The sequence below is a fragment of the Raphanus sativus genome, unplaced genomic scaffold (genome assembly GCF_000801105.2).
Source record: "Raphanus sativus cultivar WK10039 unplaced genomic scaffold, ASM80110v3 Scaffold0690, whole genome shotgun sequence".
NCBI classification, from domain to species: domain Eukaryota; kingdom Viridiplantae; phylum Streptophyta; class Magnoliopsida; order Brassicales; family Brassicaceae; genus Raphanus; species Raphanus sativus.
This window is the reverse complement of record NW_026616007.1, coordinates 17,536-32,530: the sequence shown is the minus strand read 5'-3', so window position 1 is coordinate 32,530 and position 14,995 is coordinate 17,536. Positions and strand designations below refer to the sequence as shown.

Genomic DNA, 14,995 nt, shown 5'->3' with positions numbered 1-14,995 from the left:
TTAGTTTATTTAATTAGATCATTGTTTAAACATAACAACATTTTTAAAAAATAAATAATGTTATTATCCAAAAATAAATTAACAAAAGTGAAAAATTAAGAAAAGAAAAGATTCATAAAATAATAGAATTTAATGTTTTGTATTCTATTTTTGTTTTTAAACTAATGGTATATTTATTAGTAAGTATTTATAAGATAATTGTGTTTGCATATGATAAATAAAATACATATGAAAAAATCCAAATTGGATAAGATAGATTTTTTTTGTAACACAGGATAAGATAGTTAGATAAAATATCATAAACCGTTTAATTTTGACTTTGCATTATTTGATAGTTTTAGTTTCTCTGCTCCTCTCTCAAGTGCAAGGAAATACAATAAATGAAGAAACTACACATGGTTTATTACTTAAATCAAAAGATTTAACATTTTTATAAATTATTATATTAAACACGAACAAAACACTTAACTCAAAGGCTTTACACGCCTATCAACATCGAACTGAACTTCAGATAGACCAGTGATCCCTGCGGTTATCTTCTGTCCTATCTTTACAGGTCCAACACCTTCTGGTGTACCTATAATTTGAATGCATCGTCTCTCTCGTAAGATTTTCTAACGTTTGCTCTGAATTTTTTTAAACATGGAAAAACAGAAACTGTTAGTAAATATACCAGTCAAGATGACATCTCCTTCGTAGAGAGTCATTATAGAGCTTATGTAGCTGATGAGGTACGGGACCTTGAAGATCATATCTTTTGTCAAACCCTTCTGTCTTGTTTCACCATCAACCTGATATAAAAAAAAAATGGATTCAGTTTGGTTGTTGCAGATTGAGGGAAACAACTTTTTAAAGCGTCAAGAGGACAAAGAGAGTGGGGTGGGGGAAGACAAACCTTTAGCCAAAGTTCTAGGTTATCGGGATCATGCACCATCGCCTTTGGCAGCTGTAACACGGCAAGAGAAACAAAATTGAAATTAGGAGATTTAAAAAAAAAAAAATGATCCAAAGAAAGATAGGGCATATGAATCATTTCATGTCAAGTTGGCTATGAAAACAATAAAGCTACAGAACTGAGAGAGTTTTCTAGTCTCAACTCTCAACTAGATATAAAATCAGCACAACAGGCTTGAGCAAATAATCTAGGGTCAGACTCTTAACCGCAATCAGGTCATATTTGCAGTCAGACAGGGAATAAATGGGGTCCATTATTCATATAATCTATATACTTAGGCATCTTAGGGTTCAGGAGAAAACTTACAACAGAGCTTATCGGCGTGAAAGTATCCTGTCCTTTAGCAAGTGTCCAAGGGAGACCAGACGCCTGAAGAAGAGACGAGAATTTTAAAACACGATGAATGCTTATGCTCAAAAACAACATATTAAGTTATCTTCCTATGCTTAGAAAAAAAGAATCACTGTCTATGCAAAACCACAGATCCATGGAAATGGTGGTGGAAATCAGTCTTAAAGCCTAAATCATTAACCCAAATACAAAAAGAAAAGAAAAAAAAAGAACTCTGAATACAAGAAGCAAGCTATGCATACACTTACACATCACCACAAGAGGGAGTGATATATAAAGTAAAAATGGGGGTGGTGTTACCTTGGCAGAAGCTTGGAGTTCCCTAGCAGTCATATCAAGAGCAACCGCATATCCTTTAAAAAAAGAAAATATTTATAAGCAAAGATGAAATGTCTACAATCAAACCAAAGAAAACAAACAGCCCTACCTCCAATGTAGTCCATGGCGGTAGACTCGGGTACATCTCTAGCCTTCTCTCCCATCACCACAGCGAGCTCCACCTCATGATGAAGTGATTCAAGAGGATGTGGGATCTCAATCGTTCCTCCATTCTCCAAGTACGATGAAGTCGGCTTTAAGAATATAACCGGTTCCTGTTTCACCACAAAAAAAAATTAGGATCTGAATAGCGATTGGATTACGATCCTAGGGATTGTGATCGAAAGAAGAAACCTTGGGAACGGCGTTGCCTAGTTCTTTGGCGTGAGCGGCGTAGTTACGCCCGACGCAGACGATCTTGGTGCCTTGCGTGAACAGCCTCTGTATCATCGACGTCGTCATTTTCTCCGATCTCTTTCTCTTTTCTTCTTCCCTTCTCCGTCTCAATCGTTTGAGAAATTGAACTTTGCCATTGCGTCTTGACTTTTTAAATCCGCAGTTTACTCTTTCAGTCCCCAAACTTTCATTTGTTTACATTTAAAACCCCAAAACTCCGTAAATAACAACTTTTCTTCAGCCTATTTTTAGACTTTTTAGTAATTAATTTTTCGTACTGGTTGACTTTTGATGAATTGAGGAAGAAGAAGCAAACCACATTTCCGGTTTTCTGAAAATAGAGTTTTAAAATCGAATATACATACTGTTTATGGGTTTTATAATCCAGTTTTGTTGGTGAAAGCGAACAGATACATAGGCGTAGAACACAATGAAGGAACTAACTACAACGTGATGACAATAATGCGATTTAACAACTCCAGACTCCAAAGAGGTGAAGGAAGCTCTCTTGGTTTCGGAATTCTTTAACCCGACTTGAAGAGCAGCACAGCTTTTTGGTCGAGGTAAAAGTAAACGAAATGGTTTGTCTCGTGAGTTACGTAAGAACCTGCAGCAGAGGGAAAATGAATTTGATCGGGTTAAGGAACGAGTAAAGATTATATTAAGGCAAAGAGCATCACAAGTAGTAGAGTACACCTAACTAATAATATAGGTTTCAGAAATGTATCTCTTGTTTGTTGTAATGCTATCTTATGCACGCAAAGACATTTTTTGGTCAGAAAAGAAAAAGCTACATCCAAGAACTGTGAGACTAAGTTGTGGCACTTACGATCAGAACCACTAAATGTAATCTCGTTCAAGAAAAACACACAAAAGACTTAAATTTATAACTCTCTCTATTAACAAGAATAAGAGAGCAGCAGCAAAATCAAAAGATACGTCTGAGAGCTAAAGTAAGTTACTAAGAGATCACTATGAGGGGAAAGTAAGTAGTGAGCACAAACCAAAGTTGCGACCAACAATGCAATGCCAAGTAGCACCATGTTTCTTGTCAAACTCCTTTTTTATATTCTCAGCTATATCCTTCTCCACACTGTTATTCTCAAATGCCTGCAACAACAAATTAAAACCTAATTTCTTATATCCAAAACCTTTATTAAATCATAATAATAGTAGTAACTAACAGCTACACTGGAATCTAGTTCCCTACTTCAGATCATCAACAATAAACTTGAGCTCACTAGCATCAAATCGAACTTAAGAGATGAAATCGGCAGCTCAAAGGATCAAAAATCAGAAAATCCCTAAAATCGAAGAATATAACACATTTATTGAGAGAGAGAGAGAGAGTAAGGGAGTCTTAACGGCGATAGCGATTTCGATAGCCTCCTTCTGCATATCCTCTTTCATATCAGCACTCTTTACTACAGCTCGCTTCCCCGCCGCCGCTGCTTGAGAAGGTTCAACACTAGATCTCCGATCATCGGGATTCGTTTGCGCCGGTGCTCCTCCTCCGTTCACACTCTTCTTTATCCTCCCCTCGCTCATTCTTTTTTCTTTCTTCGGTGATTTTCTTTTTTAATTTCTCTTGAAATCAGATTTGCTGAAGATATAAGCAAAAAAAAGAAAAGGGAAAGACTAAAGAAGAAGACGAAGAAGCTGTAAAGCACGGCGATGATGAGTGTGTGTGTGATGGGGGAGTGAAAAGTACAATCAGTATATATTCTCTACTCACTGCAGTATTGCACTTTTATACGACGTCGTTTTTCTTGATTGGGTCCGGTCAAATCTGTTAGTTGATTTTCATATTCGTTCACTCAGACCCATTAATACTGCTTAGCCACACTATATTTTCAGTTTTGTATTCAGTTTGGTTTGAGTTTAATCCAAATTTAGTTTTTCTTTAAAAGAGAAATCCTATTTTAAGACATAAATGTATTGTCAGGAAATCATATAACTATGAAAAGATAAATTATATAGATTAAATTCAATATAAAACTGAAATAAAAACTTCTAAAACACACAAAAATTGATAAAAACACAATTAAATCATAATTAACTAAAATAAATAGAAATTATAAAAAATATCGTTAATAATGCTTTTTAAAAATAAATTATGTAAACTAAATCTAATATAAAACTGAAACAAAACTTTAAAATCACAAAAAAATATAATAACACAATTAAACTAAATTTCATTACAATAAATAGAAAATTTATAAACCCAACACCGTTATTAAAATTAATAGTTATTCTAGTCTTAATTTTTAGTATATTGTTAGTATACTTAATTTAAATAATATAAAAATACATTAATTTATCTGTTCGGTCTAATTCGGTTCGATTGATTTGAATTAGAAAATTTTAAACCGAACTATTTGATAATAGACTTTGGTTTGGTTTTGATCGGGTTTTTTTTTTTCCCCCCCACACCTAGTTATGTGTGCAACTTAAATACCGAGTTGTATATATCAGTTTAAACATTTGTTGTATATAATGTAGATGGGGAAAACTGTGTAAAACTTTCTATATGGTGAACTGTGATTAATGTAAGTACCTACCGAACATGGACGTCTAGTTAAGATCAACTCCAAACACAAGGAAGAAACTGAACCAGATTTACTGTCATACTGATTTCTTCAAACATGTCACGACTAAACTCAGAGCATATAGAGAGGGAAAACAAATAGACAAGTTCAGAACAACTATTCATATTTAGTTAGACTAACTAAATCCAACATGCTCCATCTACAATTTTAATCAAAATAAAATACAACAAAATACAAAAGGAATAAATACCTCTGCTTCTGAGGTTGAGCGCTTCACTGCCTAAACGCAGTGGAAAAATTATAGTTTGAACAAATCAACAATGTATAGCAAAATAGCACTCCTAAAAAGGCATAGCCCGAACAGTTCTATTCAGCTCGTAGTTTCAGAATCTCCTTAGCCGTTCTTTGCCGGAAGTATGGCATATGTTCCTGTAAGTAATACAAGACAAAATAATTTATTGTATCAAATCTTAGAACATGCAAAGGATATAAACTGCTTAAGAGATATACTAATTCCATAACAAATTCCAGTCAACCAGTTTACTCTTCTTAACTACAATCTCTTGAAGCATTGAGGGATCTGGATTCTGATAGCTTACCTGGCTGAAACATAGCCCTAGGCCTCTACTAAAAAAGTCTATGTACTTGAGCATAAACATTCCGCAGTCATACCTGAAGAATATACAATATTGCGAAAGTTAGTATAGAGCTAACAAAGAGCTAAGGACATAAGGACATAGACTTTTCATGGATTCCATTCCAGCCATTCGGACTGTGTCTAATATTGGTGGATTTTTGGCGTCCAGTGGATTTTTGGCTGTTAGTAATTCCCAAAAGAACCTAATATTAGAATATGTTTGTGATTCAACACCACACCATCAAGAAAAATGATATTTTGGCTACATCCCAGCAGCACAATATGAAATTCATGAGTTGTTTTACTGGTGAATAGTTATGCAAGTTGTTGCTCCACGGATAATCAAAATTCATGTCAATTAAATGTCTCTTTTATCAATCTCAAACCAGGTCCTTACTTTTAACTAAACCATATTCCACAACGGAAAACAATTAGCTGGTTCTGCAAGGAGTGCTTTCAAACAAGATAAGTTCCTTTCACATACATAGCAAGTTCAAGGATAGTTACGTACCCATTTTTTTGTTGGGGAATGCCTTTAAGAAATTCCATTTCCCACGAACTAACATCAATGTCTTTTCCACTTTTTTCTTTAGCTTCATCGCCCAAGTATTTTGCCTGAAGCACACATTATCAGTTATCATTATGTTTTCACATCAGTGTTTGATATAAAAAGGCAAAACAGTATCTCCAAAATGTCCACGGACAGAACTTAGAATCAAAAAATAATGACCTATACTGTGACAGACATTCACTTCAGAACCATCCATTGGATAAGTGAACCGAGAAACAGTTTTCCAGATTTAGTCCGACTACTTTATTTTTGTGTATGAGTATGTTAAAAATGAGATGTATGTGGAAGACCAGAAGGATAAAGAATAGTACGTTCATTAGCTCCAAAGTATCTGATATCCTTCTAATGACTCAAGTGCGTCAATAAGAGGCTAAATAAAAAGAATGAGAGTTGGAAACTAAATCATACCAGAGCATTCAAAATCTTAGAATCAACTCCATTTAGTGAATCGAGATACAAGAACTTGCGATCCCTGTTGTTAATAACTGCTAGGGTCCAATGTACACCCCTGTGGATGGGAACAAATATCTGCACAGGGAAAAAAACTGGTCTAAGCATAAGCTAAACTGGACTAAACGTGTAGATCTAAAAGTTGAGGTTTTTCGAAAAACTTACCATGTCACAGTCAATAAGAGCATATCCCAACTTTCTCTGCGTAGTCCATCTCCTAACAGCTTTATAGTTATAACCAGAGTCGCTTAGCAGCTGAAGGAAAGCAATCATAAAAAACCTAAGTCCAAGAGAATTCATCAACAAAAATGAGGCAAACTATATTGATGATCTTAGCAAAAGAAATCTCTAAAACATAGTAACTTATCGTTTTTCTGGAAGAAGCTAGCAGCTAAACAAACGCACGGACACGAGGGGTAAAAAATCAATGCTGTTCTTAAGAATCATGTGGGCATATAAAAGAAAACAAACCTTTTTATAGAAAAAGGTATTGAAGAAATGACACTTCAAATAATTTTTCGGCTCCCTAGTTTCTCTTTCTTTGAGAAGTTCAAGGTAGAGATTGATAACCTAAACACATAGAAAGGAAACACATCACGTTATTAAATAGCTGTTAACGATGCAAAATATTAGTATGTGCATGAAGAACAATTAGCACCTCGTCATTTAGCCATGCAGATGGTGTAAGGCACTGCAGAACTTCTCCAGTGATATCAATGTTAGAACTTTCATGACTCACCAAGACCTTTCTCCTGAGAAAAGAGACACACATTTGGTTAAACTGATAAATCACTCAAACATGCTAGAAGCCTCTTACAGAACCACCATACCTGTTTCTCCCGGAAAAAGCACGGTTGACTTCAGCCTCTTCCTCCTCAGTGAGAGGTATAAATGGTTCATGAGGTACCTTCTTTAGATCAATACCACAACAATGCAAAATAAAAAAAGTTGACAACAAGAAGTTTATGGGCACGAAGAATCTTCTTATAAAACATAATAAAAATCTCAGACTGTGTGGCTTATAAGCTAACACTGCAGCTTTATGGGCAATGAGGCAAACAAGCATTGTATTATTCTTCTTCAGTGCAGTGCTTCAGACAACTGTAGGCAATAACATGATACGCATTTTCCAAATCTAGGAATGAGACAAACAAGCATCCTATATGATTGATCTTCCTCAAAGTAAGAAACATTACTACTTCCAGACCATACTACTATAGGCAAAAACATCAAATGCATTTTAACTATCTCCAATTCGAGTAAGAAAAATACCAAAGGGATATATACATATATACCTTGATAGGCTTCTTCACATGCTTTGGACGAGGGTTACGAAGCTGAGACAAGCGCTTCTCATGAAACAAAACCTCAAACAACAAAGCTTCCAACTTGGAGTTCCGCCGCTCTGCGCTTTGCATAAGCTTTTTATAGGCTTGGAGGCTGGAAGCATCTTCTGCCGTCGTCTCCTCCTCTCTACCTAAAGACAAGGAATCAAGCATGGTACTAGTGTCACCAACTCCTCCAAAGTTGTTAACATTTGAAGAAGAGGAAGAAGGAGTCTGAATATCCTTCTCCTCCTCCTCCTCATCATCATCATCATCGCAATCAATGACTTCAATGACTGAATCTTGAGAAACTGCTTCTTCTTCCTCCAAATTGATAGTCTCTTTGTCTCTGTTAAGGAACCTGCAAGCATCCAAAGCTGTTCTCTTGGCGTGATCATACTCGCGAGTGAAAAGCTTTCCATTGTCGCAGCAATCGCTGTTAGGCTTCTTAGCCTTGGCGTAGATAAGGTTGGGTCTGCTAGGAGCGTGGATTTGTCGTCTAAGAGGAGCTTTGGCGTGAGGATACCTCGAGACCGAAGACGAAGATGGCTTGTTGGAGGGATCCTGAGACATGGTGAATCTGCGTTTCTTCGGAGCTTGGAAATACGGCGAGTATCGTCGGAATCGGGCACTCATTTAGAGAGTCGTCAAATCACTGAACCCTAGAGATTGGGAGATCGACGGAAGGAGGGAGGGAAACCATAAGAGAAGGTGAATCAAATTAGGGTTGGTTGGTTCTGCAGAAAACAAAACTCAACCAGGAGCGAGGAGAGCAGAATGATCTTTCTTTCCTTTTCTATTTCGGCACGAGACGAAATTCTTTGAAATTATTCCTTCTTGTATTTTGGTGGTTTTAGAAATTTAAGCATAATTTAAGCAGGTATATTTCATCTCCAAGTTTAATAAAAATCCAGTGTTAAAAAAAAATTAAGCAGAATTTTGTTTTGTAGTTTTAAAATTTATGCTGTGATGTTATGTTGTAATTAGTTTTTTTTTTCATTTATAAACTTTAGGTAGTATTATTTAATGTTAAATATTTATTAGTGAATAACAAAATTTAATTCAGTGAATTTAGAAGAATTCATTTATTAAAATACAAAATTATTGATCGTAATATCATTAGTTTCTTTTATATATATATATATATATATAAATTTTAGAAAAAAAATATTTAGTTTTACTTTTTATAATTATACAATCTTATAATCAATTTTTTCATTAAATTAATACAATTTGATTTATTATATTTAACTAGAAGAAATACGTAAAAATTACTCAAGATTATAATTTAAAATATATACATATTTATTATAAATATAATTTAAAATAAACAAAACTATTTGTTTTCTTTTAGCTTTATGTTAAAATAAATAAATATATATGAAAATATTGGTAAGAAAATAAATAAATCTAAAATAATTAGAATTTTTATTTTAAATATATTTTAAATTAAACTTTTTAAAAGGTACACATAATATAGGAGAACACCACCTAGTTGGCTGTAAAAAAATTGAAAGGAGTAAGAGTTTGTATAGCTTGATTTTCTCTCAATGTCTACATATATAGGTTCTCTCAAATTATATATGAACTGTTTAAATTAGACATGAAGATTTAAATTATCTAAATAAGCATTTCAAATACTCAGTTACATGTTTATTCTGATCTGATTTTTTTTTTTTTGTAACATTCTGATATGATATAAAAGTATCTGAATCTGAAGTATTATAATCCAAGTTCGAAACTAGTATAAGCACATGTACTCAATTTACATGTTTATTTCAGTACTTTTTACAAGAAAAGGTGATGGAACAAAAGCTCTGTAATGTACACACCACTATAAACCAAACGGCGTCGTAGATAGACTGTCGCAAACGCCGTCATTTCGTATCGAGATTTAGCGTACCGGAGAATACCGTCTGCAATTAGCCGAATCAAGTTCACATAACCGAACCAACAAATGTGACCGTTGGAGCCAAACCTCCCCAACGGCTATCTTTTATCTTTATATCCATCCCTTAAACCCCACCATAGATTCCCCACATTACAATATTCAAAATCACAATCTCTCTCTCTATCTCAAAACTTCCAAATCAATGGCGCTGAGAAACATCGAAAACGCTCTTCCGATCTCGCAGGAACGACCTAAGAAGCTTCCGAAACTCTCAAAGAACCCAGAGATTGGTGGTCTGAACGACGAAAACATCCTCGTACCTCCTCCCACTGAATCAACCATCGACTACATCGCTTCTGAAAATCTCAAACCGTTTCCAGATCCAGAATCCTCTGTTCAGGTGTCAGATCCTCACCTAAAAAGTCTAGAGTTATTTGGTTTGAATGATCATATATATACTCAAATCTAGTTGTTGTTTAATCTAATGAAGAGGTTACTTGAAGAATTAGCATCAAAGGATTGGATCAAAGTGTGTGAATCACTCAACAACACAAGGAGATTCGCAGTTTATCACTCTTCTCTGTTGCTACCAATTCTGTAAGTTTCTTTCATCAATCTTTGATTGTTTCAGATTAGATTAGGTGTTGTTGATGATTTTTGAAACTGTGCAGAGAAAAGCTTATGGTTGTGATGGTGAAAGCGATGAAGAACCCTAGAAGCGCCTTGTGCAAGACTTCGATTATGGCTTGTTCTGATATCTTCAAAGCATTTGGAGAAAAGTTGACTCTTTTGAAAACGATGGACGATCTGGTAACCCTTTTTTTTTTTTCATTTCAAGTATTTAAAGTATGATCTGATTTGGGTAAAGAGCTAATTACTTAAATCTTAAACCGTAAAAAAACAGTTATTACAGCTGCTAATGAAAGCTTCACAAGACAAGAAGTTTGTTTGTGAAGAAGCAGACAAAGCGCTGAACACGATGGTTAACTCGGTGGATTCTTTGCCTCTTCTGCGTAAGCTCAACGCTTATGTCCGACACAGTAACCCTCGTGTTAGGGCCAAAGCTGCTGTGTCTACTTCGAACTGCGTTTCTAAAATGGTATTTCTTTTCTTCTAATTGTGAAAAAAATGTTTTACTATTCTGGAATTATTATACTGATTTTTTTTTTGTATGTATATTAGGAGGTGAATGAAATGGAGGAGTTCGGGATGGTTGTGATTGTGCAAATGGCTGCGGATTTGTTGAATGATAAGTTACCAGAGGCAAGGGAGGCTGCGAGGAGTATGGTGAACTCTGTTTACGAGAAATTCACATGGAATGAAGAAGAAGAAGGAAACAAACAAGAAGCTTGGCAGAGGTTTTGTGAGAAGAATCTAACAGGGCTCAATGCACAAGCCATGATCAAGATCGTCTCATCTCAATAACGTTTCTGATGAAGAAACACCTTGTCTCTTATGTAACGTACGTATATTCACATGATTGTAATAACAATCTTTCAGTTTCTTCAATTCATTCACAATGGATCCAATGAGACAGTATGTTCTCTTATTTTGTGAATTGCTTTATCTTGTGAAGGGTTTTATTCTTCTGTCCTCAGCTTCAAAAGTTTTGAACAACTGGTTTAACCTTAGCATGAGTATTGGGTCCTACAATTAGCATTACTATTTTGTGATGTCACACGTTTTCTGTTGGTCTTAATTATGCTTGAAGTCTGATATCCTGAAAGCGACTCTTACAACAACAGATGCAGTGATTGATTGGATCGATGACCTTCCTAATTAAGATCTTGAGTTTTTGAGCCTTTGAGGTATAGTTATTGAAATGGACTCGCTATGTGTTTATTATATTAGTAATGTAATGGAACGGAAAGGTGAGAGAGATGGCTTCTTTTATAGTCAGGAAGCTGTTCATATAATTTATTGCTCTGATCTAAAGATTGACACTCCCGTCCGAAAGTGGATATGTCTTGCTCCATCATGGGATGGGAGAAACATATGGAATTCTAGTTAACGTCTCTGTATTCAGAAGTTCTTGAATCAAACTCATCTGATATTTATCTGGTATATTATAGGGTTTTGCTTGCTGATGGTACGGTACACATGTGGAGTCACCTGGTTTAAGGTCTTGTGTGGAAACAAAACCATCGAACCTACTGATCTTATGTTGCTCGGTTAAGATCCAATCACAACCCGGTAGCTATAATTGGGAGCAGAAGAATGGGTCAATAAATTTTCGGTACAGGTTTGATTTTGAACCGGTTAAACTAAACCAGATTCGCAATCTAAACGTTGGATGTGTATAGATTTGAAATTTGAATACACAAAACGCAAATCCTAATCGTAAGGATACTAAAGTAGAGGGGTATTTTGGACATTTAATCTACACAGCAGGTTTGTTTTGATTTCCAAAGTTAATTCAATTTCAAACACACATCGCTCTTCTCCTTCGTCGTCGTCTCCGAAAAGAACCCTAAAATGGTATGTACGATGCGGTTTTCTTGATTTCAATCGAATTGATGTTCTCATTCGCAAACCCTAGGCCCAGTGTTCTTCAGATCTGTCTATTAGAATTTCGCGATAAAAAAAAATCCTCTCAGATGTTATCATATCTACGGATTATTAGTTTTTTTTTTCTTAATACATACAGTCCAGTGGCATCCACCTTGAACCGTTTCTTCATCCTCCTCCTTTCTGGATCAATGGAGTTTGTATACTTACAGCTTTTATTTATTTATTTATTTATTTATTTGATGGTTGACAGGATGGGCACGATTCTGAGGATTCTAAGCAGAGCACTGCTGATATGACTGCTTTTGTGAGTACTTCACATCTATAACAAAAATGTTTTTGAGATTTGGTTATGTCATTGAATCCTTCAATTCTTATCCGCAGGTCCAGAATCTCCTGCAGCAGATGGTGGGTTATTATTATTTTTATTTTTTTTTACTTCAGTAGGTTGATTCTGATTGAAAAGTTTTGCTTTTGATTTGTGTGTGTTTCAGCAAAGCAGGTTCCAGACAATGTCCGACTCCATCATTACTAAGAATATCCTTTTTTTATCAGTCTATATTTTTGCTTGGATGTTGTTGTTGTTTCCTTTAAAGTGTGATGATCCTTGAATATTAGTTTAGAACTAGGAATCAACAGTTTTCTCAGTGGCAGAGTAGATGATTAAAGTATGTTTTGAGACTCCAAATGTTTATATGATATGTTCTCATGTTTGAGTTGCTCTTACATAGATACTTGTTGTTCTGCTCACTATATTTTCCTAAGTAATGGATACAAATTTGGAACACTTATGTGTTTTTGATCTGTCTATTTCACATTAATCTTAATTTCCTTGACTTTGATGGTTCGTTCCACTCGATGATATGGGAGGCAGAATCAATGAGCTGGAGCAGAGCATCAATGATCTAAGAGCCGAGATGGGAGTTGAAGGCACTCCTCCTCCTGCCTCCAAGTCAGGAGATGAACCAAAACCACCGGCTGGTTCCACTTGAAAGATTTTAAGTTCATCTTCCTTCATGGTTATGAAATTTGTTAAGATTTGTGTTACTTTTTAAAAGTCATGAATATGTTGTTGGAGTTCATCAAATAGATTTGATGATGTGGTGGTACATTACACTTACTCTGCATTTATGATTTGCTTTCTATGTTAGTTTTGAGATAACTGACAAGTCTCTAACGCCTGAAGGATTCGCTAACCAAGTATTTTGCTTTCCCATTGTTCTATACTGTTAAAATTTTAACATTTCCTACTTTTGCATATTTCTTATGAAGTAAAATATAGGTGCCGTAATTACAACTTGTACAAATATAACTCAATTGGGACCGAACCTGTCCTCCGATTGCCCAGTCCTTATTGCAATGCAATTTCCCTTTTATTCATCACTGGTGTAGACTCGGTCATCATATTAGAAACTTAAAAAGAGACTTGGTTGGTTCTGTATCTTGCAACTGCTGTGTTGTGGTGCATCATTAGAATTAACTAAACCGCAAGTACTATATATTTAAGGAACGGTACAACTTCAACGTAGTTGAAGTAGTAGTAGTAGTGGTAAGATGATAAGAAGAAACAGTATCATCATCTCTAAGGCTCAGCTTCTTTCGCATTCTCATCAGTCAATCGAGCTTCCACTCTCTCTTTCGTCACCATTTGCTCTTTTGAATCTTTGGAGTCATCTTGTAGCTGCAAGGAGAAAAACAGAGAACCGTGGAGGTGGTGGTATACATTTAGATACTATTAAGGAAGAAGAAGAGACTATCAAGAGACTCACGCCTAAGCTTTTAAGGCTGGCAGAAACATCATCTTGCTGCTGATTCAAGGTAGTTTTCAGTTCTTTGAATTCCTGGTTTTCCATGTAAAGGAAACGAATCAAAAATGAAACCAGCAAGATAATCAAATGTGCCTGCTGGTTTTTTATACATACCTCACGGAGCTGCTCAACTTCAAGATTCAGAGTCTTCTTTAACCCAGAGAGCTCCTGTGAAGCACCGATTAATAGTTAATTATAATGAATTATTCAAAATGTATTTGTGAGAGGATTAGAAATGGGAAGTAACCTCACGGTAGACTTGAACTTGTGTGTCCAGCTTGCCTCTCCAACTTTGCAAGTCCTAAAGACAGAGAGGTGTCAGATTATTTTCGTTTAGAAAAGAGGATAAAAGGATGTCTGAAGAAGATGAGAAACAAACCTGTTTCAGATTCCAGATCCTATTAAGCAACTCGGCCCTTGATTCGTTGAGTTCCTAGAGAAAACGAAATCTAGACTATCAGAAAACGGCTGAAGATTTGAGTAGCAGTTAACAATAGGGAAAGCTACACTAGTAGTACATACCGTGAGGAGCTTTGAATCAATAGGATTGGTGTTTTCTTTCTTCTGCAGCAGAAGAAACAAACCAAAGATCAAAAATCAAATTTCAGACAACCACTTGAAAACAATCAATGCTGCTCTATGACCAATGAGATTACTGTAAAATTATAAATATTGCAACAAAAGCTGACTCTAAATCTAAAGAGACAAGAACCAAACCAAATGAGAAATGAACTTTGCAAGTGAAACAACTCAAAATCAATGTACCCAGAATCTGAGGTTGTTATAAAGTGGAGAAAGTAAAATTTGCAGGCAAAACACGGATCTAAGTCCGAAATCTTACAGTTAATACCAAACCCTAGATAGAGTATCGTATATTATATCCAAAAATCCCAGATCAGTATCGAAAAATTAAAGCGATTAAAGAGCATGTGAGAGAGATTACAGGAGGATTAGGAGAAGATACGGAGACAAGAGTCGCGGGTGATGTTGGATCCATGGTGGTCTGCTCCGCCATTATCGCGATGTAGAAATTATGGTACTAGGGTTTAGGAAGAAGAAGAAAGACGTATAATCATCTATGAGGGCTGATAAACTGACCAACAAACAACATCAGATTATTTAGTGATGTCGTTGTTGGAAGCGAGTCCCAAATTTCAAAAATCAAAATTCAAATATAATAATCATTTTATATGGTATACTAGGTCCGGCCCGCCCTACGGGCGGGATATAATTTTA

At 35.4% G+C, this 14,995-nt stretch overlaps 6 protein-coding genes across 7 annotated transcripts; 2 read left to right on the top strand and 4 right to left on the bottom strand.

Moving 5' to 3' along the window:
* Positions 1–294: 294 nt before the first annotated feature.
* On the bottom strand, positions 295–2,155 carry LOC108819545 (probable acylpyruvase FAHD1, mitochondrial). Its single transcript, XM_018592603.1, has 7 exons — positions 1,979–2,155; positions 1,734–1,899; positions 1,607–1,659; positions 1,262–1,324; positions 896–946; positions 674–791; positions 295–577 (listed from the first exon to the last, which is right to left on the bottom strand). The coding sequence occupies exons 1-7, from the start codon at positions 2,084–2,086 to the stop codon at positions 465–467; spliced, it is 672 nt and encodes a 223-aa protein (XP_018448105.1). The 5' UTR covers positions 2,087–2,155; the 3' UTR covers positions 295–464.
* Positions 2,156–2,347: 192 nt separating this feature from the next.
* LOC130502802 (uncharacterized) lies at positions 2,348–3,717 on the bottom strand. Its single transcript, XM_056997536.1, has 3 exons — positions 3,386–3,717; positions 3,025–3,130; positions 2,348–2,627 (listed from the first exon to the last, which is right to left on the bottom strand). Exons 1-3 carry the CDS (start codon positions 3,566–3,568, stop codon positions 2,545–2,547), a joined length of 372 nt encoding a protein of 123 aa, XP_056853516.1. The 5' UTR covers positions 3,569–3,717; the 3' UTR covers positions 2,348–2,544.
* A 996-nt stretch (positions 3,718–4,713) lies between these two features.
* On the bottom strand, positions 4,714–8,398 carry LOC130502803 (ubiquitin-like-specific protease ESD4). 2 transcript variants are annotated; one of them, XM_056997538.1, is made up of 9 exons: positions 7,523–8,398; positions 7,058–7,134; positions 6,886–6,979; positions 6,699–6,797; positions 6,393–6,482; positions 6,186–6,305; positions 5,718–5,821; positions 5,169–5,241; positions 4,714–4,998 (listed from the first exon to the last, which is right to left on the bottom strand). In XM_056997538.1, the coding sequence occupies exons 1-9, from the start codon at positions 8,186–8,188 to the stop codon at positions 4,936–4,938; spliced, it is 1,386 nt and encodes a 461-aa protein (XP_056853518.1). In that variant the 5' UTR covers positions 8,189–8,398; the 3' UTR covers positions 4,714–4,935. The 2 variants fall into 2 exon arrangements, with proteins under 2 accessions (XP_056853518.1, XP_056853517.1); XM_056997537.1 differs by having other exon boundaries at positions 7,058–7,137; positions 7,523–8,397.
* A 1,180-nt stretch (positions 8,399–9,578) lies between these two features.
* Positions 9,579–11,018, top strand: LOC108820758 (uncharacterized). Its single transcript, XM_018593766.2, has 5 exons — positions 9,579–9,843; positions 9,934–10,040; positions 10,115–10,253; positions 10,348–10,542; positions 10,626–11,018. The coding sequence occupies exons 1-5, from the start codon at positions 9,646–9,648 to the stop codon at positions 10,866–10,868; spliced, it is 882 nt and encodes a 293-aa protein (XP_018449268.1). The 5' UTR covers positions 9,579–9,645; the 3' UTR covers positions 10,869–11,018.
* Positions 11,019–11,834: 816 nt separating this feature from the next.
* On the top strand, positions 11,835–13,196 carry LOC108820716 (heat shock factor-binding protein). Its single transcript, XM_018593722.2, has 5 exons — positions 11,835–11,921; positions 12,205–12,258; positions 12,336–12,359; positions 12,446–12,488; positions 12,807–13,196. The coding sequence occupies exons 1-5, from the start codon at positions 11,919–11,921 to the stop codon at positions 12,941–12,943; spliced, it is 261 nt and encodes an 86-aa protein (XP_018449224.1). The 5' UTR covers positions 11,835–11,918; the 3' UTR covers positions 12,944–13,196.
* Positions 13,197–13,427: 231 nt separating this feature from the next.
* LOC108820715 (uncharacterized) lies at positions 13,428–14,875 on the bottom strand. The gene is made up of 7 exons (XM_018593721.2): positions 14,703–14,875; positions 14,282–14,323; positions 14,139–14,192; positions 14,007–14,060; positions 13,874–13,927; positions 13,721–13,792; positions 13,428–13,632 (listed from the first exon to the last, which is right to left on the bottom strand). Exons 1-7 carry the CDS (start codon positions 14,772–14,774, stop codon positions 13,534–13,536), a joined length of 447 nt encoding a protein of 148 aa, XP_018449223.1. The 5' UTR covers positions 14,775–14,875; the 3' UTR covers positions 13,428–13,533.
* Between the last annotated feature and the right edge of the window lie 120 nt (positions 14,876–14,995).

Excerpts from the sequence above, each read along its gene's own strand:
- LOC108820715 (XM_018593721.2), bottom strand. The coding sequence starts at position 14,774 with ATGGCGGAGCAGACCACCATGGATCCAACATCACCCGCGACTCTTGTC. Across the intron at positions 14,193-14,281 it reads TTGATTCAAAGCTCCTCACG|GAACTCAACGAATCAAGGGC; the intron begins GTATGTACTACT and ends CGTTTTCTCTAG. Across the intron at positions 13,928-14,006 it reads AAGTTCAAGTCTACCGTGAG|GAGCTCTCTGGGTTAAAGAA; the intron begins GTTACTTCCCAT and ends GGTGCTTCACAG.
- LOC108820758 (XM_018593766.2), top strand. The coding sequence starts at position 9,646 with ATGGCGCTGAGAAACATCGAAAACGCTCTTCCGATCTCGCAGGAACGA. Across the intron at positions 10,254-10,347 it reads TGAAAACGATGGACGATCTG|TTATTACAGCTGCTAATGAA; the intron begins GTAACCCTTTTT and ends GTAAAAAAACAG. Across the intron at positions 10,543-10,625 it reads CGAACTGCGTTTCTAAAATG|GAGGTGAATGAAATGGAGGA; the intron begins GTATTTCTTTTC and ends TATGTATATTAG.
- LOC108819545 (XM_018592603.1), bottom strand. The coding sequence starts at position 2,086 with ATGACGACGTCGATGATACAGAGGCTGTTCACGCAAGGCACCAAGATC. Across the intron at positions 1,900-1,978 it reads TAGGCAACGCCGTTCCCAAG|GAACCGGTTATATTCTTAAA; the intron begins GTTTCTTCTTTC and ends GTGGTGAAACAG. Across the intron at positions 1,325-1,606 it reads AACTCCAAGCTTCTGCCAAG|GCGTCTGGTCTCCCTTGGAC; the intron begins GTAACACCACCC and ends TCTCTTCTTCAG.
- LOC130502802 (XM_056997536.1), bottom strand. The coding sequence starts at position 3,568 with ATGAGCGAGGGGAGGATAAAGAAGAGTGTGAACGGAGGAGGAGCACCG. Across the intron at positions 3,131-3,385 it reads CTATCGAAATCGCTATCGCC|GCATTTGAGAATAACAGTGT; the intron begins GTTAAGACTCCC and ends TTGTTGTTGCAG. Across the intron at positions 2,628-3,024 it reads CATTGTTGGTCGCAACTTTG|GTTCTTACGTAACTCACGAG; the intron begins GTTTGTGCTCAC and ends CCTCTGCTGCAG.
- LOC108820716 (XM_018593722.2), top strand. Across the intron at positions 12,259-12,335 it reads CTGCTGATATGACTGCTTTT|GTCCAGAATCTCCTGCAGCA; the intron begins GTGAGTACTTCA and ends TCTTATCCGCAG. Across the intron at positions 12,360-12,445 it reads AGAATCTCCTGCAGCAGATG|CAAAGCAGGTTCCAGACAAT; the intron begins GTGGGTTATTAT and ends TGTGTGTTTCAG.
- LOC130502803 (XM_056997537.1), bottom strand. The coding sequence starts at position 8,188 with ATGAGTGCCCGATTCCGACGATACTCGCCGTATTTCCAAGCTCCGAAG. Across the intron at positions 6,980-7,057 it reads GCTTTTTCCGGGAGAAACAG|GAGAAAGGTCTTGGTGAGTC; the intron begins GTATGGTGGTTC and ends CTCTTTTCTCAG. Across the intron at positions 6,306-6,392 it reads CTCTTATTGACTGTGACATG|ATATTTGTTCCCATCCACAG; the intron begins GTAAGTTTTTCG and ends TTCCCTGTGCAG.